Source organism: Ochotona princeps, chromosome 32 (assembly GCF_030435755.1).
Source record: "Ochotona princeps isolate mOchPri1 chromosome 32, mOchPri1.hap1, whole genome shotgun sequence".
Lineage (NCBI taxonomy): Eukaryota > Metazoa > Chordata > Mammalia > Lagomorpha > Ochotonidae > Ochotona > Ochotona princeps.
Genome location: NC_080863.1, coordinates 4,702,563 through 4,724,182, shown reverse-complemented (window position 1 = coordinate 4,724,182; position 21,620 = coordinate 4,702,563). Strand labels below are relative to the sequence as shown.

General features: G+C 38.1%; 1 protein-coding gene across 1 annotated transcript; it reads left to right on the top strand.

Annotated features, from left to right (window-relative positions):
• Positions 1 to 116: 116 nt before the first annotated feature.
• TDO2 (tryptophan 2,3-dioxygenase) lies at positions 117 to 19,465 on the top strand. The gene is made up of 12 exons (XM_058657436.1): positions 117 to 193; positions 5,095 to 5,200; positions 6,114 to 6,204; positions 9,336 to 9,406; positions 10,236 to 10,363; positions 11,354 to 11,540; positions 13,252 to 13,359; positions 14,583 to 14,694; positions 16,224 to 16,281; positions 17,122 to 17,201; positions 17,519 to 17,609; positions 19,305 to 19,465. The coding sequence occupies exons 1-12, from the start codon at positions 117 to 119 to the stop codon at positions 19,456 to 19,458; spliced, it is 1,263 nt and encodes a 420-aa protein (XP_058513419.1). The 3' UTR covers positions 19,459 to 19,465.
• Positions 19,466 to 21,620: the final 2,155 nt, after the last annotated feature.

Genomic DNA, 21,620 nt, shown 5'->3' with positions numbered 1-21,620 from the left:
TTCAATTTGCTGCCTTTATGTCAAATACAGCGGTTGAGGTCGTAAAACATGAGGGCAATTTAAATATTTGTGCTGCTATGTTTTGCTTTGCAAACTACATAATCTACAAATCAATCATGTCGGTAAAACCAGCCGTGGGCAGTTATGGACTGATGAAAAGTTATCATGGTGTGAGAAAAAGTATTCTTAAAAGGTCATTTTTATTAAAAATAAAGGAATTTAAGGAGCCGATCCTTAACAAGGATTTTTACAGCAGCTCTGGCCAGGCTAGCTGACAACCCTAGAGAGATCTTTTTATTCTGTGATGATACATAAAACTGGATGAAATAAGTGTTTTTTAATGGGAAACGTCTTTTTTTATTTCATTGAAATTTTCTTGGTATTATTAACAGATAAAACTCTAACAAAAATAACAATAACTAAAATTGTAAAGTAAAATCCAGAGTGTATATATCCTCAGGAATCAATGGAAAGAATAGAGAACAATTATTTTTCGTACTAACACTTTGGAAAATCAGAATTTATTCCAATGAGAATGTACATTTTTTGTTTATAAATGCTGCCATCTAGTGATAGAACCCAGGAATTGCATGTATCTGCTAGATTGATTCTGTAAAGTGACAAAGGTATATTTTTAGAAGCGTATAGTCAATTACTATTAGTATGTATCTTACAAATGCTTGGAAAGTTGGAAGTCAGGTGCTTTCAGTGGAAACTAGATTCTCCCAGAAGCAAACGAAGGGGTTTTGAGTGATATAAATAAGGGGTGTTGGGGAGACCTTCCCAACTACGACATTAAGAATTTTAGGAGCAGGATCAATCCAAGGATGTAGACATTTCTCCATTAAAGAACCGTTTTTGAGGTTGATTTATAACTTTAGGTTTAGTCTTGAAAATCAGGGAGTGCTGGGAATAATAATAGCCAACTTTTTCCATTTCCATTTCCTGGCTCATCTTCCCTTACTTAAAAACCCCTGTGCAGCCCTGATGGTCCACAGAGCTTTGTACTGTTCTAACTGATAACCAGTTATCAGCCATGCACTGTCATAACTGTTAAGAGGCCGTTGTTGCTTTAAGTTTGAGGACAGATTGTGTAGAAAGCAAGGCTTCAAGCTCGGGTCACCCTAGAGGCAGTAACAGGGCAGCTGTGGTGGCAGCGGAGGCAAACAGGAAAATTCAAGACAAAGATCGGTTTCTGAATCTATATTTTATTTGCTTTGTTGTTTAGCCAAGACTCAAGCCTGAGAACAAACTACCTTGAAGCTCATTTACTGTTTTAACTTTCACTTCTATGAGTCTTTCTTTCCAGTCATAGCCTAAGAATATCTCTCTCATGACACTGTTTGTGATACATGAAAAAAAGACAAAAAAAAAAAAAAAAAAAAACGAGGAAAAAAAGAGGACACGTAAGATTTTTGCATTTCCTACCTATTCTTTACTGGCTGAACAAAGGCAAACATAAAAATATTTCTTAATTCTCTTGACTCAGACCTTTCCTCTCTTCCATAACAAAAATACTGGATGCTACATGGATACGGCAATTCTCTGTGTCACCCCTCTTTTTAAAGATATTTCTATTTATTTGAAAGTCAGGGTTATAGACAAAGTGGGAAACACTTTAAATCTGAGAGTTTAAAAAATAAAAATAGTATGGAAGTCCCCATTTAGTTTTCTTCCGCTTTCCCTGGCTATTGCAGTTGATCTGAATAGGTAATACACTTGACAGGAGACACAATTTCCAGGCTCTTCCTCTCCCCTGGCTAATGACATAGACATGTTCCCGTACAGCTGGGCCATTAAAGGACAAAACCAAACCCATTGAGGATCCAGACTTCCAGTCTTTCCTTATCCACTGCCTTCACACTGATGGCATCTTAAGCAAATACACTCAATCGCACTGATGTACGCAGAAGATGAAATCAAAATGAGCCAATGAACAAAAGACACAACAAATATACTCTTAATGTGACCTTGGCTTTGGATTCAGAGGATAGCAACATTCACAATCGATAGGTAATGTCTAGACAAGAATGTTTATTCTGGCCCACTACAATTTTGACAGATGAATAAACACATGATATTCAATTACATCTGATCAATGCTATTTTTGAAAAAAAATGTGCTTAATAACCATTTAGATTCAGCTAATTCTCAGATATCAAAAAATGTTTAGCTTTGAATTGGTACTTTATATTTCACAGACAAATCCTGGAAAATAAAAATGTACTGTGGGTCTTCCAAGTGAGTGAAGGAAGTGCAGGGCTTGAACCGTGACCTGCTGTCCCCTGGCACACACATTCTGAGAAAGCTGAATCGGTCTTGGAACTTGGCCCTCTTTGCATCCCGACCACCACAGCAAACCATGACCCTCCTTCTTTATTTTCTATTGAATGATGATAGTTAAGAAAATGTTCAGTTACCCAAAATAATTCTGCATGTACAAAAAAAAAAAGATCCTTACATATGTTTAAATAGAGAAGCAGCTGTCTAATGATTACCAGTTACGGATTACGGGGACCACTGACACTTGCTCCAGGAGCTGTGGGGCCAGTCCTCGTCTATTGCAAGCTCAAAGCCCATATCTGGAGCGTGTGCTCAATCTTCCCCAAATGAGAGACTCTCCGGAATCCGCTCGCTCGGGTTCTTACCCCTGCTGTCTGCCAGGTTCTGTGATTGGCTGTGTCAGGAGGAGGTTTCTGTTTGTCACTCAGCTTGCAGCCACACCTTCAGGGAAGCAGGTTCTGTTTCAACGCTTCTGCGGTTTGCCATGGAGTATTGAAAACGTCCCTGTAATTGGTCAAGGTAGGGGGAAGAACTCTACTAATGCTTAACTTGGTTACAAAATTGCATGTACGTGCAAACATTACATTGCAGCTCAAGGTGAACCTGGTGGTGAACTCTAAACATGTGCCTGAAAGTTTTATGTTCCTGTTTTCTCAACTCTGATCGTTTGTCTTGCTGCAATAGAACATTTGCGAGAAATTTACCTTCCTTCCAACGACTTAAAACACAAACATTGATTTGTCAATGCCTAGTGACTTTGGGGACTATTCTAACAGACGGCTGTCAAGAGTGTGTTTAACAAATCTTTTAAAAGACCAAAGCCAAACAAAACAAAATTTTAAAAAATCAAAGATGTAACTTTTTTTTAAAGTCAAGATTAGTAAGAGACAAATAATGGGAAACAATAGAACATAAATGATTTTAAAACATTTTCCACGTGGACTTTAGACAATGCATTGGAATAGGGTTCCTTAAATTCATGTTCATTCAGAACTTCAGAAGGTGATTTTATTTAGATAAGTTCTTTCCAAATACAGTGTCCAAGGGTTTTGTTATAAATTCCTGGATTCAGAGTGTGTGGCACATCCAAGGAGTGGTATCTTTATAGGAGCAGGTGGTGGAGAGACTTGGGCACAGAGACGTTCAGGATGCATGGCTGTGTGAGGACAGGGCAATGCCTGGAATCGACGCTGAGTGTGCAAGGGAATGCTAGAAACCACAAGTGGCAAGCAAGGACGTTTCTCAGGGACTTTGGAGGGGTCTGGCCTTGAGGACTGCATTTTGGATTGCTGGCTGGTTTCATGTCAGTCTCCTGGCCACCAACTTTGTGATCCCTTGCTAAAGCAGTACTAGGAATCCAGTGGGCACCACGGAGAGAAATCAGATGGATTGAATCAAATGTTGACTCTTCTTGGTACCTGCAATGATTTTCAGTCTTACAACACAGTTGCATTTTATTTGCCTCTCAAAGATGACCACTGAGGTGATATTCCTAGAAACTAAGTAGACACAACAGTCCAGGTGACTTTGGGGCTAGAAGCAGAAGCAAAAATCTGAGATAGATAGTACTCGAATGCCATGGAGAGAATGGTTCACACACATATGTGTCACAAGAAAAGACCAGGCATCGTGTAATGCCTTCTAAATCAAGAACAATGAGACACATGTTTCAAATGAATTTGGAAATACCATCCCACTCATGGGGACTATTGTCTTCATTTACAGATATGAAAGGATGCTCTTTGCATCTGTAGAATGCGTCAGTGAGAAAACAAACCACTCTTCTAGGTCCTTTGTTTACAAGGATGCCAGCCTTCTATGTGAGGCCTTCTCTAGTTGGGTGAGGTTTGCAACAGAAAGGAAAACCTAGGTCTTTAGCAGGAAGCTGGCTGAGAAGTAGAGCAGCTAATAGATGAATCAGTTTCCACATGGGCTGTCCACAATGCTAGCCTCTAGCCCTGGTTTGTTGTTATTGTTTTTTACATGTTTATTTTCACTTGCATTTTGCCATGGTCATTGCAGGTATGATATAAATTATCTGATTTATTTTTACATGTTGGAACAAGAAGGGAGACAAAAGAGCACATTGGACATACATACAATCTGCAATACTGTGGATTTCTTTGCTTAGAAATATCTGGTTTTATTTTTGCCTAATGGATTATAGGACTGTGCAAATCCAAGAGAATGTTGCCTTGCTACAATCTGTCATCTTACGCAGCCTTACTCTAAGCCACGTGGTTTCTCGTAATTGAGTAGTGAATGGTACTTTTCAAAACCCCACTTCTATTGATTTATTTGCTATTCAGTACTTTGGATGTAAAAGCAAAAGTTGGGAAGTCAAATAATCTAATTTGGCATAATACTGTTCCAGAAAACAAACTATGATCTGCCTTAATCCTCTCTATAGTGCATACCTGAAATGATACTCTAGCTAGGAGAACAAGGAGGGAGCTGATTGGCTGGTGCAGGGTAAACAGGGTACGTAAAAGGCAGCAACACATCCAGATCGATGATCTCTCCAGCCAGAGTTGGAGCTCGGACAGTGCTTCTTCATCATGAGTGGGTGCCCAGTTTTAGGAAACAACTTTGGGTGAGTGTTTGTTTGTGTTCTAAGTAGACTTAGGCTAATGGAAGTACCAAGGATGGGCATTTGAATTTCAGAATATGGAGAGCATTGAATGCTGTCTCCATTTTCCCCTTGTTGAATTATCTAAACAAAATTAACAAGGGAAGTTTAACCACCCTTACATACTGTTACCTGTGTGTTCTCAAGCTGTTACTTTCTTTTATCCTTTACTAAAACAACAGATACACTTTGAATAACCTACCTGTGGAAGGCAGAGAAGAAGACAAATCCCAAATCGGTGTGAATAAAGCCAGCAAAGGAGGACTTATCTACGGGAACTACCTACAGGTGGGGGCCAGGCTTCTTATAGGGCTTAACCGCCACTGTTAGGCACTAAATTCTGCTAAGTTACTTTTCCACGACTTGCACCCCTCAGTCATCAACAATCTTATTCACCTAAGATCTTTATTGATACAAATTTCTCTTTTTAAGTTTTTGCTGGGATAATTCAAGAGACTCACAGGTGAAAATAACAATTTTTTGGTAGAGGTAGAGTGAAATCAGAGACCAGAGTGAATGCCTAGCGTATAAAGGCATGACATAGCTTTAATAATTCAAGCAGTACATAACTTGAATAAATAAGAAGCAGTCAGCAGGCTCAGCCTAGAAAACTACAAATGCATTTAGAAAAAAAAAAGCAATCTTTTTAAGACTCAGCATAAAATACAAATGTTAAAGGCAGCCAGGCTTTTTAGTTTGATTTTTGTTTTTTTATCATCAGTCAGTAAGAAGAAATCAGCAAAGGAGATTTTGGAGACCATTTTTTTTTTAAGTTTTAGCCTGATTACCATCTAGTTTTTGAGGAAGAAAACCAGGGGGCCTTGTACTTTCATTAATAAAAAAAAAATGTTAAGATCATTTACACAGAAGCTGTTCGATGAATGGAGAATGACAATACACAGCTAAACACATCTTTAGTTTATACCCTAATCGTTGGATGTTAGAGGGAATGTGGCCTTGCAATGACTATAGCAACTTTGTTCTGATAAGCTCCTAGTAAGTATAATTTTTTCAGAGAAGAATAAAAGTTGTCAGTTCAACTGCTTTCTAAAGAGATGCACTGATTGTTTAAAAGAAAGGAGTAGATCTGTTCTTGGCGTGTTTGGGACTCTGGAGTACCTTCGCAATGTTAATTCCCACTGAGATTGTGAAAAAACAAGTTTTGTAATACTAAACCCCATCTTTCTATTTTCACTTGAAGTTGGAAAAGATTTTGAACGCGCAGGAACTTCAGAGTGAAATCAAAGGAAACAAAATCCACGATGAACATCTTTTCATCATAACACATCAAGGTATGTCGCGTAAAAACTTGACACGAACGATTCCAAAGACCTCTCCCAGAACTAACGAGAAAAGACCATCTTTCAACAACAAACTGATGAAATAGCAAGGGATGGTGTGTTTTGGCAATGCCAGAGACAACTTGCTGGTGAACACATTTTTATTTCTTTTTTTTTTTTTAATGTTATGGTTTTTTATGTTCTTTCAAGCAGGACTGCAGCTTTGGAGGGTTTTTGTTCTTGGGATTCCTTCCTTCCTTCCTTCCTTCCTTCCTTCCTTCTTCCCTTCCTTTCCTTCTTTTTTTCTTTTTAAGGCTAATTTATTTTTATTTGAAGGGCACATCTACAGATAGAAGGAAACAGAGTTGATTCACTCTCCAAGTGGTTGCAATGGCCGGGGCTGAGCCGATCCGAAGCCAGGGACCAGGAGCTTCTTCTGTACCGTGCAGGTGCAGGGTTGCAATGCCTTCGACCATCCTCCATTGATTTCCAGGTCACAAGCAAGGAGCTAGTCAGGAAGTGGGGCAGCCAGGACAGGAACCGGCACCTCTATGAGGTCCTAGAGCATGCAAGGAGAGGCCTTTAGCCACTAGGCTACCGTACGAAGCCCCATTCTTGGAAATTCAAGAGTTTACAAGCTAAGATGTTACTGTTTTTCAAGTCAGAACATTTTTTTTAAAAGCTGTTTTCAGGAATTAAACAACCTAATGCATTATGTATAAAAAACTGACAGTAGAGAAAAAAGTACAATTTTTTAGAATGCCAGATTTTTTACCTCTGGGCAATGGTTTCCAATCTAGAAATACGGGCCTTTAGGAGCTTAGATGGTCCCTAAATTCTGAAATTGTATGCACACTTTTTAATGAATATTTATGCTAAATGGTATATGATCCCTATATGTTAAGAACATTTTCTTTAAAGCAGTCCAGGATGTTTTACAGTTCTCTGACTTGCCAGGGCACAAAACCCCAGTAAACTTACACATCTGCACATTCTCCCTCCCGTACCGGTCCTTCAGGTCCTCTGTGACTGGCTGCTCTAGAAAACCCCAGGGAATACAGTACCTAAGGACAAACGGCAGCTGGCTTAATGTGTTACTCCTGCTTTTGTGTTTGTATTTTTATTGGCATCCTATGCCAAGGTAAAGTCAACAAGAGAGGAATTGCGGCTTAGCGCCACAAACCTGGCATCTGAAAGCTGCATAGAACCCTGTCTAGGTCATTCGAAGGTGTGTGACCGTAGGAGAAGCTGCACATATCTCAGGGGGGTTTATCTTCACAACTGTGAAGTGGGCAGACCCATTACATCTGCTCACTCACAGAGATCCTAGGGAGAGCATGGGCGCCTAGGAAAAATACTTGATAAGCATGCAATAATCAATACCTGTTATCATTTGATAGGCTCCCCTCCCTTTAATCCTTCACTGGTAGTTTGTAAGCAGTGGGTCATAGGACTAGCCTAGTGGTTACATGCGAAAAAGAGATACTCAAGTTAATCAACAGATATTTGGTTTTCTCTCTATTCCCAAACTTCCTCAAATATAATTAACCATTACAATTAGATTCAATTATCTCAAAAGTATAACTTTTATCTATACAATTGAACCCAAAGGGGTACAATACAGATCTCCAAGATGGTCGTCTAAGTTTACCCCATTGTTAGATGGACTACATTCCTTTATTCATAAATGACCATTCAGTGTTTATCTTTGCACTAGATTACATACTGAGCAAACACAGATGAGTGTGATAAAATCTAAACACTAAGCACCTAAAGTCTGAGACTTATGTGGTTCTGGTGTGATAGCCTAGTGGCTAAATCCTCACCGTGTGTCTGCTGGGAACCCATATAGGCACTTGCTAGTATTCTGACTATTCCACTTCCCTTCCTCCTCCATGCTTGTGGCCTGGGAAAGTAGTAGAGGATGGCCCAAAGCCTTGGGACCCTGCACCTGTGTGCGCGACCCAGAAGAAACTCCTAGCTCCTGGCTTCCGGCTTCAGCTCAGCTCGGCCCCGCCACTGTGACCCCCTGGGGAGTGAAGCAGAGGATGGATCTTTGTCTCTCCTCTCTGTATATCTGCCTTTCCAACTTAAAACAAAACAAAAACTCTAACTCTTAAGGAAGAGCAATTCGAGAATCAGTTAGGCCTACTATGAATAGTCCAGTAACAAAAAAGAAAGAATGTCTACTTAATGTATGTCACTGTGTTGTCAATCTTGATTTTCAAACACTAGCTTTGGCTTGTCGGTAACTGACTGTTTTTCAGAAAAAGGAAAAACTTTTTTTCATCTTTACGAACATTCTTAGTAATTGCAGACGGATAGATTCCAATCGTGCTTCCTGTAGCATCACATACCCTGGCATTGCTGTAGCGTTGTTTGTTGTGGTCCTGGTATGAAGGTGGAATATCACCCCCTTGTGAAAACCATGTTTTCACAAGAAAATGTGAGAAAATCATGTGGTCCAAATTTATGTTTGAGCAAATTGCTGCAGATGCGTTTGGCTATCCTAAAAGGAGATACTCTGGATAATGCTGACTCAATTGCAAGTTGCCCCTGAACTTGCCTGTGAGATTGAGAAGGGTTTTACGTTTATTATTTGACCACAAATATGTGGCCACATTCATGAGTATTCCCAGCCTGGGAGTTTGCTAGATTCTCCACAAGAATAAAGAAGCATGAGGAAATAAAATCCAAACCAGCACATTTTAAGAAATGTGGCCTCGTGTTTTTGAGGCTGAACAACCCCAAGTGTTTCACAGATCAGAAACGTTCATTTCTGAGTTTGCCGTTGAAGTATCATTCGTGCTTCCCCTCCTGTCTCTGGCTTCCTAATAAAAAGTTAGAACTGGATTATGTGCCACATCGTGAAGCATCTAAACTCTGACTCACTTGAGAGGAATCACTGTGATAATAAAGAATATAAACGTGCTGCGTACATTAAAATGTTCAACAAAGTCTGGGTATTATCATTCTAATACTGGTATTTCTACTTTAAACAGCACAATCTTTCTATGTAATGCTTGTTTTTCACTTGTTTAACCTTTTCCTATCTCTTTCAATGTTAACCATTTTGCCCATAAAGAACTCTGATCAAAGAGATCACCATAACTTTCCAACTGACGATGGTTTTCTTGTTACAGCTTATGAACTCTGGTTTAAACAAATCCTCTGGGAATTAGACTCTGTTCGAGAAATTTTTCAGAATGGTCACGTAAGTTCTTTTTTTGTGTGTGTAACAATATTGCTTTCATGCATCAGGAAATGCAAAAATAGATGATTAATGAGTTAAATCCTACACCAAGTGGTAAGAACAGTATTTAGTGAGGCAGCATTGGGGACCCTTCAGTTGATGGTGAGGACTCAACTGCCCTTCCTTCTCTCCAGTCTCGTTAGCTCTTTGTAGAGGCTGGCAGCATCCTGCCTTGGTTCTTTGCTGCTTAGCTAGTCCCCCAGGAGTGGCTGGCCAGGGAGCGTATACCAAGAAATCTTCAAAAGGCTCGGGGGTTGGGGGGGTGCGTAGCATAAAAGACCAATTCACAGATTTCAGTATTTCTTTTGCACCCAAGTAACCTTTATTTTCCCATGAACTTTCTGGAGTGTTCTCCAGAGAGATGATATTCTTCTTACATAGTTGAATGCGCTTCCCATTTATGTCAGTGGCATCTTTGCCAGTCAAGAGCAGACTTCTCCAGGTGTTGCAGAATCCTCAGAAGTCCCCATTCTCCCTTGACCTTTTTTTCTTTACAGCAAAATGAGAATGAAAAGCTTGTCTTGGAATCGGAGGTAGCTGCTTTCCCACAATCTGTTTCTTGCTCACGGCCACTTCATTTTCCATTTCCACAGAAAAATGATCCTGGGTTTACTGGCATCCCTGGTACCCAATTCTGAATTGCTAGAATTACTATTCCTTCAACACATATTCATGGCAATGACCAGTTCCAGTTATTCCTGAAGTTGACAGACGTGCGTTGTCATTTGTAATTTCTTGTCTACCCGAGAGGTTGGCATTGATTATTCTGTGCTTCATGTCTTAATCTTAGGTCAGAGACGAGAGGAATATGCTGAAAGTTGTTACTAGGATGCACCGTGTGTCCGTGATCCTTAAATTATTGGTGCAGCAGTTTTCCGTCCTGGAAACGATGACAGCGTTGGACTTCAATGACTTCAGGTGCGTAGCTCTGTTCCTTTTTCTAAAGTCAGAAGACTACCCCTTGTATTCTGAGGGTGGAAGAGGAGAATGGGTGGGTTGTACTGTATGAGGAACCTGTTGATGCTGTCACTCTTTGGACGTGGGCGGGGATGAGCAATCAAAGTTTGAAAGCATTTCACCATTTTCAGATACAAAAATGTACGAAAAATTGGTTTCAGTTCAATGTGGTATGCTCCACTTTTCTCCATAAGGAATTTTAGAAAACTTTGCAAAAATGGTTTTGAAAGAATCCTTGCCATTTAATTAGAAATTACAACTTTAGCCAAAAGTACAGTGATTGCAGAGTGGAGGTAGTTATATCTTTGGACTACTCATGTCATGCTTGGCAATATTCCATTCATTTCCTTATGTTATTTCATTGATGCTAATAATGATTTGAGGTAGCCAGATTATGATACTATCCAATATTGTAATTTATGGGAGAGTTAATCATATTTATTAAAAAATTCTTAGCAACATGGAATGGATAATTTCCCAGTATCCAAATGTCTTTAAAGGAAAATATTTAGTACAAAAATATATTCATAAGCAATTACATGTATGTATCTACATATACATATATGTGTGCTGTTATTCCATTACATGCAGGGAAATTTTATTTAACACCTAAGCATTATTATACATATTTATATTAAAATATATATAATATATGCTGGAATATGTATGACATTTTACAACTAATACAAAGTTTCTAACTTCCTATTGACCGAAACATAATGTCTAGGTAGCTCATTTTCCTTACTTTAAGAAAGGTCAAACCAAAGGTCCAGCTATCAGCAGTTGTGTGTGTTTTTTCTTGGTGATATCTAGGAAGGTAGTACTGATAATTTCATAAAATAGAAGAAACCATTATAGTGATTTACAATGTTTACCCATGTCCTATTCTCTCCTCTTCCTCTTTCTCCCTTCCCTGCCCTGCCCTGCCCTGCCCTTCCTTTCTCTTCAAAGGGAGTATCTGTCTCCAGCATCAGGATTCCAGAGTTTGCAGTTCCGACTCCTGGAGAACAAGATAGGTGTTCTTCAGAACATGAGAGTCCCTTACAACAGAAGACATTATCGTGATAACTTCAAAGGAGAAGACAACGAGCTGCTACTTCAATCTGAGCAGGGCAAGACGCTTCTGCAACTTGTAGAGGTGTGCTTCCGTTTTCCTTCCGTCTAATGCAATGCTTCTCAGTTTCTGCTGAACTGGAATTTTGCTTTATTTTAACATACGTATTTATTTGAAAGGCAAAGTAAAAGGGAGAGAATGGGGAGAAGCTTTTATTCATCGGTTTACTCCCAATGACCTGGGCTGTACCAAGCAAAAGCCAGGAGCCATAAGCTTCATCCTGGTTGCCACACGAGTGCAGGAACTCGACAACTTGGATCATTTTTTTGCTGCTTTTCCAGGCATGTTAGCAAGGAGCTGAATAGAAGTAAAGCCAGGACTCACACTGGTGTGCTTATCAAATGCCAGTGCTGTAGGCAGTGGCCCAACCCACTGGGCCACAATACTGACTTGTGAACTTTCTTTGCTTTTGCAAAAAATTATTTACTTTTCCTTTAAAATTATTAATATATTTGATTTTCAGGATTGCAGCAAATGCATAATAATACTTAATAATAATAATATGAAATTATTACATCAGTTCTTACATTAATGTGACTCCAACTGCTGCACATATGGGATACCAGCTGTGCATAAAGCACCTTTACATGGTACACCACGATAATGTTTTTCTTAAACTGATCTTCCAAGAATACACTTCTCAGAAATTGTTTCTCAATATCCTAATGTCCTAGAACCTCATAGTCTTGCCGAATTATTAATGCTCATCATTAAGAAATAATTAGATTAAAAAACATATTATCTTGATATACAACAACCTTTCCCTTTTCTTATTAAACTTTCCTCTCTGTGATTTATGTCCTTCTCATGAATTCCTGGGCTGCTGTCAATATGCTTTTTGGGTCTCGTGATTTATACAGTGCCACAAATGCTTCACAAAAATATGGAGAAAAATAATCGCAGAGTTAGTACGGAATCAATAAAAATCCACAAAGCTGTACGAATGTAGTCTCATCTTTAGATTACAATGTATTGTGAAATCTTAATGCAACTACATAGCTCTTTCATTATGAAGTTACTAAATGGGACCGGCTGCTGTGGCACACAGGGTAATGCCCCAGCATGGGTGCCAGCTTGAGTTCCAGCTGCTCCCCTTCTATCTAGCTCCCCATTAATGTGTCTAAAAAACCAACAGTAGCTTGCCCAAGCGCTAGGAGACCTGCACCCACATGGAAGACCTAAATTGAGACTCCTGGCCAGGCCAAGCAGCCACTTGAATAGTGAACCAGTGGATGGAAGATCTCTCTTTTTGTCTTTTCTTCTCTCTCTAACTCTGCCTTTCAAATAACTACAGCATTTCTTAAATATATCATGCCTCTGAATTTAGAAGAGGTATTACATTTTATACATTTCAGCTACTAAACATAAAATGTTTTTAGAATAAACCAGAAGACATTGTATGTGTTTAAATAAGTTATTTGATTTTCTTAGAATAAACCAGAAGACATTGTATGTGTTTAAATAAGTTATTTGATTTTCAGAAGCAAATTGAGGTTTTTGTAATCAGGTATTTCTTAGAAACCAAGAGCAAACGTTAGTTGTCTCAGAGATCAAGAAAATGAAATTATCAGTTGTTATTTCAATGAAGACACTAAAGAGAAAGAAAAACTACAAATAAAATTGTGACGTATGCTTCTCAGGACTGCGGATTGCTTATTTAAAGTATGTGTTGTTGACAAAATATTTTATATCATTTAAATTTGCATGTATTCACTTAAAATTATATTTATTTAAGGCATGGCTGGAAAGAACACCAGGTCTAGAACCACATGGATTTGATTTCTGGGGAAAGCTTGAAAAAAATATTGTCAAAGGCCTAGATGAAGAATTCATAAAGCTGCAGGTATTTATAAACATATGAGCGTATATATCTTTACAACAGAAGAAATAATTGGAATTTTGTTTTGGTGATTTTTTTGCTGTTCTCCTAGCCTTTCATTTTTCTTGCTTAGTTTTATTTCACAAATACTCTTTCTTGGAATATATTGTGTGGTTGATTTAATTCTCCTGTGTGCAATTAAAGTTTCACAAAATCCAGATATTCATGGCAGGCAAGATTTTCCTGACCAATTCCCAGGTAAAAAGACATTTTTTGGTTCTAGTGGCAATCTCTCTCCTGTTGAATTTAAATGTAAGAAGGAGAGAATTAACTGAAGGCAGGTAGGCCCCTCCGTCTTTCCTCTGGGTCTGTTTGTCAGCTCTCACACCATGCCCATCTCTTTCACTGCTCAAAAAACACTCTTGATTTCTCATTCAGTTCCATGACCTTCATCCTATCATCATGACCAAACTCTTAAAAAAAAGTATTAAAATTCTTCATCTTAAAGGGTTACATCAGATCTTTGAAGTCACATTGCGTGGGTTCAAATTCCATTTCTGCTCTGAGCTGTGTGATAGTAAACACATTACACAATCTCTCTTGGCCTCAATTTTATCATTGGTATCAAAGAAAATAGATGTTTATCAGCCTTCAGTTAGGTGAATCAATGGGCTATGGGCACATAGATGCAAAAGTCATTTTCAATTTTAATTTAACTTGATCTTCCAGCAACATTCAATATTAGCTACTACTTACTTTCTTGAACATTCTTTTCCTTTGGATTTGGTATACTACACACCATTATGTCTGCATCTAATTCTCTAGTTCTAGGTCCATTCCCACATTATACCATGTGTTAACTTTGATTCTTTCTGATCTATCTCTATACTTTTTCATAGGATGATTTTTATGCTCTCATCGATGTCTGTTGCTCCAATATCTATCAATCACTCTCAACAATTCATCTCTAATTTAGAGATTGCTTTAGATTTCAGGTTATATACATGATAAATAAGATTCCTTCTTGGCGCATAATTTCGAATGTGTGATAGCTGATACTATGGAAGACCTTCCAAGGACAATGTTACTGCAACCAGAGGGTATATTTATCATCAAACAAGTTTTGTAAAGTAGAGAAATCTGCTTTGTCTCTTGGGAATAATAAACCAAGTAGGGTTTTTTTGTTGTTTTTTTGTTTGTTTGTGTCTTTTTGGTGTTTTTGTTTTGTTTTGTTTTTTTGTCTGAAGGCCTTGGAAGAGTCAGAGGAAAAAGAGGATGTGATGGCCGAATTTCAGAAACAAAAAGAGGTGTTACTGTCCTTGTTTGATGAGAAACGCCATGAATATCTCCTTGGTAAAGGTAAATATTTTTATTAACAGGATCCTCTCTCTGGAATGCATGAGTGTGAGATCAAAATACAATTTGATAGGACTATCCAGTTTTACTCAGAGCAGATGGAATGAAAGTGGGTATTCTCTTCCAGAAGCCCGAATCGAGCGGAGATTATCTCTGATAATCCTGCTTTAACAGGTTTTCATTTCCAATTGATTTTAATGCACAGCAGGAATGTTAATAGGACATAAGACCTGAAGGATACCAAGGTTCATTAAAAATGATGTCTTTCAGGGCCAGAAATGAAGACAAGCTCTTGTCCATATTGTGCTGGTGGTAACAGAAGAAAGACGTAGCTCCTGGGAGAGCAAGGATCTCTTTGTACAAGGAGTGTTTTTCAGGTCGAACAGGAAAAACACAAATCTAGTTTGTTAGTACAATTATTTGCACAGTTAACTCACCAGTATGATCTGTACCTTCAGCACTGAAGTCTAGTTTATTTTTTTATCTGTTTGAAATTGTACTATCATTTTGATTTATAAATTTTATAGTACAATAATAATGCAATATTTTTGGATATGTGTAGACTAGAAGCAAAAATTAATCTAAGTATGGAGCATACCAATACAGGAAATTTGTAATAATTCTATAAACTTAAAGGTTGCATCTCAATTTTCTAGAAAACAACTGTCAATGATGGCAAATCCTAATTTCCAGAAACTTGGAACAAAGACTCTCATTGGAGAACATAAACTGTTTTATATAAGCATAATCTTTCTTAAAGCCAAATAAATTTGCTCTAAGTGAATTAGGAAAAGGCAGTTTGAAATTTACATTGTAATGGATCATGTTGAAGTTTTTGAAAAGTAAGTGATCACACTATTTTCCTTGGAAATCATGGATTTTTTAAAGATTGATTTTTATTTTTTATTTTTGTTGGAAAGTCAATATACAAAGAGGAGGAGAGACAGAGAGGAAGATCTTCCGTGTGCTAATTCACTCCCCAAGAGGCTACAATGGTCGGAGCTGAGCCAATTCGAAGTCAGGAGCCCAGAGCCTCTTCCAGGTCTCCCATGCAGGTGCAGGGTCCCAAAGCTTTGGGCTGTCCTTAACTGCTTTCCCAGGCCACAAGCAGGGAGCTGTATGGAAAGCAGGGCTACTGGGATTAGATCCAGCACCCATATGGGATCCTGGCATGTTCAAAGCGAGAACTTTAGCCACTAGGCTATTGTGCTGGGCTCTGGAAAGTTTATTTTGTACTTATCATGGAAGTCTGAGTGTTTTTAATATCAGATATTGCTAACATGACACTTAAGAATTTTAACAAAGACTTTTCTTGAAGTTTTTCTAGTTGTTTCTTAAAATTCACTCTTCAAAAAAAATCTCTGGTGATAGGTTTCTAAATTCAAGTTAAAAAACAAACAAACAAAATTAAACTCAAAGTTGCAAGTTTTACTAAAAATGTGAACTGCTTTAATTGTTCAAGGCACTGATGCAACATTAACCCAACTGCCCTATGTACATAACCACAGTGAAACTCGCCCTCCTTTTTGCAGGTGAAAGGCGGTTGTCTTACAGAGCATTGCAGGGAGCGTTGATGATATATTTTTACAGGTAAGAATGTACCAGAAGAGAGGAGGGAATGAAAGTTGAGAACGTGATACGTTACAGATATTTTGTGAAGAATAAAGCTTGCCAATTGCAATCATCCCTTGACACAATACTTTGATTTTAGGAAAAAATTCAGCTAGCTATTCTTTTGGGTGGACGTTGAAGTCACAAAGTTATGTCCACACTAAAAAACGTGTCCCATTTTCCTGATCTTAGAATGAACGTATATAATTCAAGTTTCTACATCCTTAGTATAAAATATACTTAGAAAGGTGTCTTAAAGGAAAAAAAATAAAGGAGACAAATATAATGAGACTTCAGAAAGCTTACAGAAAATTGGATTAAATGATAGATTGATTTCAGGACAAATAGATTTTGAGATGCAGGTATTCAATGGATTTTTAAAACATTCAAGAAAAGAATACATATTATGAAAAAAAATCCACAGATTTCTAATTTTTTCTACCAGTCACTTATACCTCAATTTAATTTTAATGAGCATTTCAATGTATTCTTATGTATTGGAGGAACTAAAAGTAGTCTGTGTTTTGATAGCTTTAGCTCAAACTGATTGACTTGTGTTAATGTGTTAGAAGACTCCCTTCAGTAAGAATCTTCCGGCATAACTGGCCTGTTCCTTCACATAGATTTGTAGAATTTTTCTGGACATCAAATAAACACCGTGCGATGAGTAGCAGTGTTTGCATTTTGAGATGCAGGAAGAGACCAAGTGTCCTTTGAAACTGCCATGGCTCCTTAAGTGGCAGAGGTGCCACTTGTTGCTGGGGTCCGTTGATTGTCTGCTCCTTTGGTCACTAATACACTGGATTTGCTGTCCTGTAGGGAGGAGCCCAGGTTCCAGGTCCCTTTCCAGCTGCTGAATTCTCTCATGGACATAGACACACTCATGACCAAATGGAGGTGTAAGTGCAGTCCCACCCCCCACGCTCCTCCTCCCACCGTGCACCCTCTCCCAATAAACACTTCCAGGACATTGTTTACGTTTGATGATCAGAAGGAGGCTAGCTAGAATAATGGACGCAGTAAAATGTATGTGACCTCAACTACATGGGGGGTGCCAGGCAACCCAACAGGCTCTCAAACACGAACCTCCATATGGCTGTGTGATAAGCCTTTCCTCAGAAGCCGTAATCATTACCAACCTCCGTGGGAAATTGTGGAACATTAAGTTCCATTAAGGTAGAAAAACATCCAAGAGCCACTGTGTTTGTTTACCCAGATAACCACGTGTGCATGGTGCACAGGATGCTGGGCAGTAAGGCTGGCACCGGAGGGTCCTCAGGTTATCAGTACCTGCGCTCCACTGTGAGGTAAGAGGGGGAGTTGTCCTCATCACCGGGGGGAAGTCATGATTATTCTTCCATAGAGGCTTGCGTTTTCTCAGAGTCCTCACTGTGTCTTGCTCCTGTCTGAACTGCTTACAACACATTGGGAGTTAGCCAATGGGGAGTTAGTTAAGAAGGAACTCATTCTTGTTTTTGAAGATTCATTTATTTTTCTTGGAAAGGCAGATCCATAGAGAAACCAGGAGACACCAAGATCTTTCATTCTCTTGGTCACTCCTCAAATGGCCTCAGTGGCCTGAGCTGAGCCTATCCAAAGGCAGGAGCCAGGTCTCCCATGCGCCTGCAGGGTTCTAAGGCATTAAGCCGTACTCCAACGCTTTCCCAGGCCACAAGCAGGCAGCTGGATGGGAAACAGAACAGACAAGACATGAAGTGGTGCCCAAATGGGATGCCTATGCTTGAAGGTGAGAATTAGCCAGTGAAGCCAATGTGCTGGGCCCCTAAAGTACCCATTCTTATTGTGTCCTTTGGAATTAATTCTAAAAAAAAGATCCTTAATTATTGAATGTTGTCATTTCTACCATAAGATGAAGTCAGGCATGCATGACTGGTGAGAATATAAAGGGATTAGTGATTCATGTCATGCCCAGGCAAAAATGTCTTCAAACTCTTTGGACTTAAGGTTTGTCCGAACTAAAACTTTTACCATAAATTCCACATATGAGCTTTTGGCTGAATGAATGGTATAGGTAAAACGGTTTCTGGTCTCCTAATGTGACCTTATTTTATGAATACACTTGTAAATGCTCCAGAGAGTATCATTTTTAATGCATTTTCTAGAAAGGTTGCTGACAATTATTGAAGCTCTAATACATGCTAAAGTGATTTTTAGGGCATGTATATTCTTATTTAATTTTCACGAAGTGATGGATGAATGGATAGAGATGAATAGCTAGGTGACATGGCTGATGGATGACTGGTAATGGAAAGATGAATTGGCAGATGTGGCAATTGGCAAGCTCACATGCTCCTTGGAAAAGAAGAGCCAGCTAAAAAGCAAATTAGATATTCACATTTAATCCCCCACCTAATTTATAACACATTGTGTTCATTTCTACTCTAATTACCAAAAACAGTTGATTTATAAAATGTACATTTGTCAATTCCATTTTACCTTTTATAAAAAGCCTGGCCAGAGGAAGAAAAGTGTGGCTTTTAGTTTACAGAAATCTGAGCACTGAACTTTTAACAACTTGTTTAAGGTCCTACAAATTATAGGTGAGAGAGCCAGGATTTAATGTAGGTATATTTAATTGAAAGGCAATTTCCTTCATAAAACTGTGATGATTAAAGTAGTTGACTAATGAGCAAAAGCACAATTTTAATGTCACAGCCACTCTGAACAGACATTGGTTGTAAAATGGTACTTCCATCTATGAGTGTACTTTATCTTTATGAAGATAATGTGACATTAAGATGCTGTGTTGTAACATGGACTACCCTGGGCTATACCAGTCAAACACATGATACTGTTTATGGGCATGAATATAACAACTGAACAGCTACAATACTAATAGTATATAAATGCAATGTGTATCTGATTTATTTATGATGTTTAATATAAAATGCTAACCATGGGAAATATAAGACAAATAATTTGGGGGGTTAAAAAATCATAAATATTTCATGTCAATCAATGAAAGCATTGTATTTTTCCAGTGACAGGTACAAGGTGTTTGTAGATTTATTTAATCTTTCAACGTATCTGGTTCCTCGGCCCTGGATACCGAAGATGAATCCAATCATTCACAAATTCCTTTATACGGCTGAATACTGTGACAGCTCCTACTTCAGCAGTGATGAGTCAGATTAAATCCACCTGCAAAACTCCAAGGACTATTGATTTTTCTAGTCTATGATTTTATTTTGTATTAATGATATTGAACATACAATGTTAACATATGTGCATATGTAGTTTTACATCATGGTATTCTGGTTCAGTTTGGGAAATAAGTTTATTATATTTTGTGGATATAGAAGAGTTAAGATTACTATGAGATGTAAATCCGTTCAATGATAACCTTGTATATAGGATATTCTCCTATTAAAATTTCATTTTCCCAAATTTAACTTCAAGTAACCACTTCATGTGATCATCATCACCTCATTGCTTATAGTTTGTAAACTTATAAAGTCACCCAACAATTACAGATATTGTGTACAATAAAATGTCATTCTGTACAAAAATGTATTCAAATATTTGAAAAGATAAATCCCATTCTTTTACTCTTTGTGGTTTTTAAAATGCTGCAACTGTCACAAGTCCATCAATCTGCCATTTAAGTGCATCACGACACTGTAGGCGTACGCAATAGTGGAAACTCCAGCATCCTGTTGTCAAGACGTGTTTTGAGTTTCATTGGGCATCTATCTTTTATTCAGGAGTAGAAATGCATGCTACACTTTATCTTCCTTCTTGGTATGATAGTCTTCCTTCTATAGTTCCTCTAGATGAATGCACACACACACACATACACACACACACACATACATATACATATACACATTTACCTATGTATCTTTTGATCTTACATTTTACATGAAAGTTGCCTTATATCAGAGAGAGTATATGATATTGTCCTTTTGGGATTGACTGGTTTCACTGAGCATAATGGTCTCTAGTTGGGACCACTTGGTTGCAAATAACAGAATTTCATTCTTTTTAATGATTGAGGAGTAGTGTATGGAATAGATGTACCACTGTTGTTTTACCCACTCCTCTTTTGATGGGTATCTGGGTTGTTTCTATATCTTTGCTATTGTAGATTGTGCTCCTATAAATATGAGTTTACAGATCTCTTTTTCATATGCTGATTTCATATGCTTTGGATATATTCTCAGCAGTAGGAGAGCTAGGTCATAGGACAGGTCGATTTTCAGTGCCCTTAGCACTCTCCACACTGACTTCCACAGTGACAGAACTAGACTACACTCCCACCAATAGTGGAGGGCGGTACCTTTCTCCCCCTCCTCCACACCAGCAGGTGCTCTTAGTAGAGTTCTAAATGTAGACCTTTCTTTGTAAATCGTGGATATTACTCCCTCATCAATTGTGTAGTGTGCACAATCTTTCTCACATACTATTTGTTGCTTCTTTGCTGGTCATTTTCTTTGCTTGTTTCCTTCTTCGTTGGATGTAGTCCCATCTGTTTATTTTGACACTGACCGCCTGTGCTTTGAGTGATTTTTCTAAGAAGTCTTTACAAAAGACTTGGTAAATGCTTCCTTTATTTCATTTTTTTTTTTTAGCTGATGGTTTCTGAGTGCAGTTTGGGGTCCTTGATCCATTTAGAGCTGTTTTTGCATAAGGTGACAGTTGAGGCTCTTGTTTCTTACTTTTGCAGGCTGCTATACAATTTTCCCAACAACATTTTTTTGAAGGGACCAACCTTTTTCCCTGGCTTATTTTCAGTTCTCCTTTTGAATGTTAGTTGCCTGTACTTGTGTGGGTTCTCCATTTGTTATTTTATGTTGACAGTAGACTACCGAATAGTGGAGACAAAAGATACTAAGATAGAGAAAGTTGATGTATGGTATGTTTTGCTATTACTAAAAGATAGGAAGGAAAAAAAGTGTGTATCTTAACTAAAACTGAATTTAGACTGTTGCTGGGAAAATCCTGCGTAGACCATAATTTCACACAGTGCTGAGAAAACAAAACCCATACACTTGATAACGGATACTCTTTTATTAAATGTAGGTTGCTTTATTATAAATATCAAATTCCAGAATAACTGGAAATAGCTAAAATATTAATTTCAAAATTTTAAAAACTTTAAACATGTCGTACAGAATATTAGAAACGCATTTATATTATACAGTCAGTAACTGAACACACACGGGAGGAACCAGGACATTAACCTTTTCTGGTATTCTTTGATAGTGAAAACATTTATCGATGAAAATGGTAATATTTGCCTTTCTGGAACGTCTCTAAACTTGCATCAACATAGATTCATATAGTCTGTTAATATT

What these genes read in the sequence shown, in the direction of transcription:
- TDO2 (XM_058657436.1), top strand. Translation starts at nt 117, where the DNA reads ATGTCGGTAAAACCAGCCGTGGGCAGTTATGGACTGATGAAAAGTTAT. An exon ending in AAGAATTCATAAAGCTGCAG is followed by an intron (nt 13,360 to 14,582) that starts GTATTTATAAAC and finishes TTTTGTCTGAAG; the next exon opens with GCCTTGGAAGAGTCAGAGGA. An exon ending in TACCTGCGCTCCACTGTGAG is followed by an intron (nt 17,610 to 19,304) that starts GTAAGAGGGGGA and finishes GTATTTTTCCAG; the next exon opens with TGACAGGTACAAGGTGTTTG.